We start from the raw sequence: 2,075 nt of genomic DNA, 5'->3' as shown, positions 1-2,075 counted from the left end.
CTGTTGTTTCTTAAATTTATTTGCTTATCAATTAAAAAAGATGGAAGAGAGAGAGAGAGAGAGAGAGAGAGAGAGAGAGAGGAAAATTACTAGATATACCGAACAAGAAGCATTAACAAGCGAATAGTTGCATTTGGATTCCTATCGCAGCATCTTCCAATTAATTGTTGCAACACTGTGTCTTTTAGAAGTTTAACAATTCCTTAGTGCATGATGTAACATTCAACAGGTGATAGGTAAGGAAATGAACAAAATTAATAACAAATAAGACAGCATCTAGCGCCAGCAGCAGCAAACTTGCAGTACACAATAAGTGAAAATTTCAGGGGCAATCAACAGAAAGATTTTAAGCTTACAGAAAAGCTTCCAAACTCGTCATCCTCCGATGATTCCCAATCCTTGAAGACCTCTCGAAACGTTTTCCCGCATCAATCCATTGTGAAACCATAATTACTACGAAAACCAGAAAGAAAACAGTCCGTTATTGACGTTGCATCACTTCCTCTGCTCCTCTTTCTTCTCTTTTTCATAAACCTCATAAGATGCAGAAAAATTGTTTTTCTTCTTACTTCTCAGTCTCTAATAATCTTCCCTGCTCGCCTCCATCAAATTGGTATCAAAATCATGGGCTTGGGCAAAAGCTTCCTGTGTGAAGCTCAGCGGAGTTTGGTCTAAGTATTGATCCGACATAAGAAAGTTTCCACCTGTTCTGCCAGACATGTTTTCGAGGGCCTGGTCTGGCCGAAAAGAATTGGATGGCGAAGGAAGAGAAGAAGAAAGGGTGGAAATAACCTTAGCTGACTTCCCACGACGGGTCTTTCGGCAGCCACCACCAACGGGAATGCTGCGGAGAGAGCCTCCTTTGGTCCAATAGCGGCGACAGCCTTTACATAAGTAGCGGGGTTGAGCGAGGCAATAGTTGTTGTAATAACAGAACTTGGTGTTTGGTGAATCGCAGCGGGGGCAATTGGGCGCGACTTCTTCGACTTTGGGGCGCCATCGGCGGTCTGTAGTGGGAAGTGGATGGAAGGAGTAGATAGGGAACATTGGGAAGTTTAGGAGAGCATTCTTTGGTGGGGAGATGGATGGGGAGATCAAGAGAGAGACTTTACCAAGAGGGAGAGAAAGGCAGTTTAGTGAGAGCGTGCATGCATGTGCTTGTAGGACAAATTTCTTAATAGGGAATTGAGAAATGGTAATTTGGCTTCATAGTTTTTTTTTTTCCTTTTTCATTAAGATTTTATTTGGGGAACTCAAAAAGAAAGGTGGGTGGTTCCCTACTTCACATTAGTAAGCTTGGGAAACTCAATAATCTCATTTTCAAGAGTTTTTGATCTAGCTTCGGTGGGTCATTTATTCAGGTGGTATAATCAGAGATCTGATAATCCTATTCATATAAAGTTGGATAGAGTGCTTGTTAATGGAACCTGGCTGAATGATTTTCACAACTCTTTTTATATTGTCACTAATCGTGACATCTCAGATCACTCTCCCATCATTCTTCAAGATGGCTACAACTTCTAGAAAAATCATAGATTCATGTTTAAAAATTATTGCCCCAAAATTCCTGAATTTTGGGATGGTGTTATGGAAGTTTTCTCTCAACCTATCGCTGTAAGTCCTATTTGTGAACTATATCTCAAACTCAAGGCTTTCAAAAATTACCTAAAGACGGAATTGGAGCTCCTCAAATAACCTGAAAATTGAAATTGACCATCTATTTGTTAATCAAAATGTCTATGTTACCCAAATTTAGGATAACCCGTTAAATCCTGAACTTAATGTTGGCCTCAAGGAGACCAACATGAAACTTTATGAAGCCCATATTTGTTGGTTTGATTGGATCATGCAAAGAGGAAAGGCAAAATGGCTGACATATGGCGATGATGATCCCTTAATTTCCTCTACTCTAAAATCAATCATAGAGGCAATACCCACTACAGGAAAATCACTCATTTCCGGCGGAATTTTTCTGCGGTTAATTTTTGCAGCGGCTATCTAGCGGTTATCTGATGGAAAATAATGAGACAAATTTTCCGATGAAATTTTTTGGCTGTTTCTTTCCCATGAAATTT

At 39.9% G+C, this 2,075-nt stretch overlaps 1 protein-coding gene across 1 annotated transcript; it reads right to left on the bottom strand.

Annotated features, from left to right (window-relative positions):
• Nucleotides 1-579: 579 nt before the first annotated feature.
• Nucleotides 580-1,047, bottom strand: LOC114580523 (dof zinc finger protein DOF3.5-like). The gene has a single exon (XM_028698363.1). It carries the CDS (start codon nucleotides 1,045-1,047, stop codon nucleotides 580-582), a length of 468 nt encoding a protein of 155 aa, XP_028554196.1.
• Between the last annotated feature and the right edge of the window lie 1,028 nt (nucleotides 1,048-2,075).

The sequence above is a fragment of the Dendrobium catenatum genome, unplaced genomic scaffold (genome assembly GCF_001605985.2).
Source record: "Dendrobium catenatum unplaced genomic scaffold, ASM160598v2 fragScaff_scaffold_1074, whole genome shotgun sequence".
Taxonomy (NCBI): Eukaryota; Viridiplantae; Streptophyta; class Magnoliopsida; order Asparagales; family Orchidaceae; genus Dendrobium; species Dendrobium catenatum.
The sequence above is the reverse complement of the archived record's forward strand: the minus strand, read 5'-3'. Positions and strand labels throughout refer to the sequence as shown.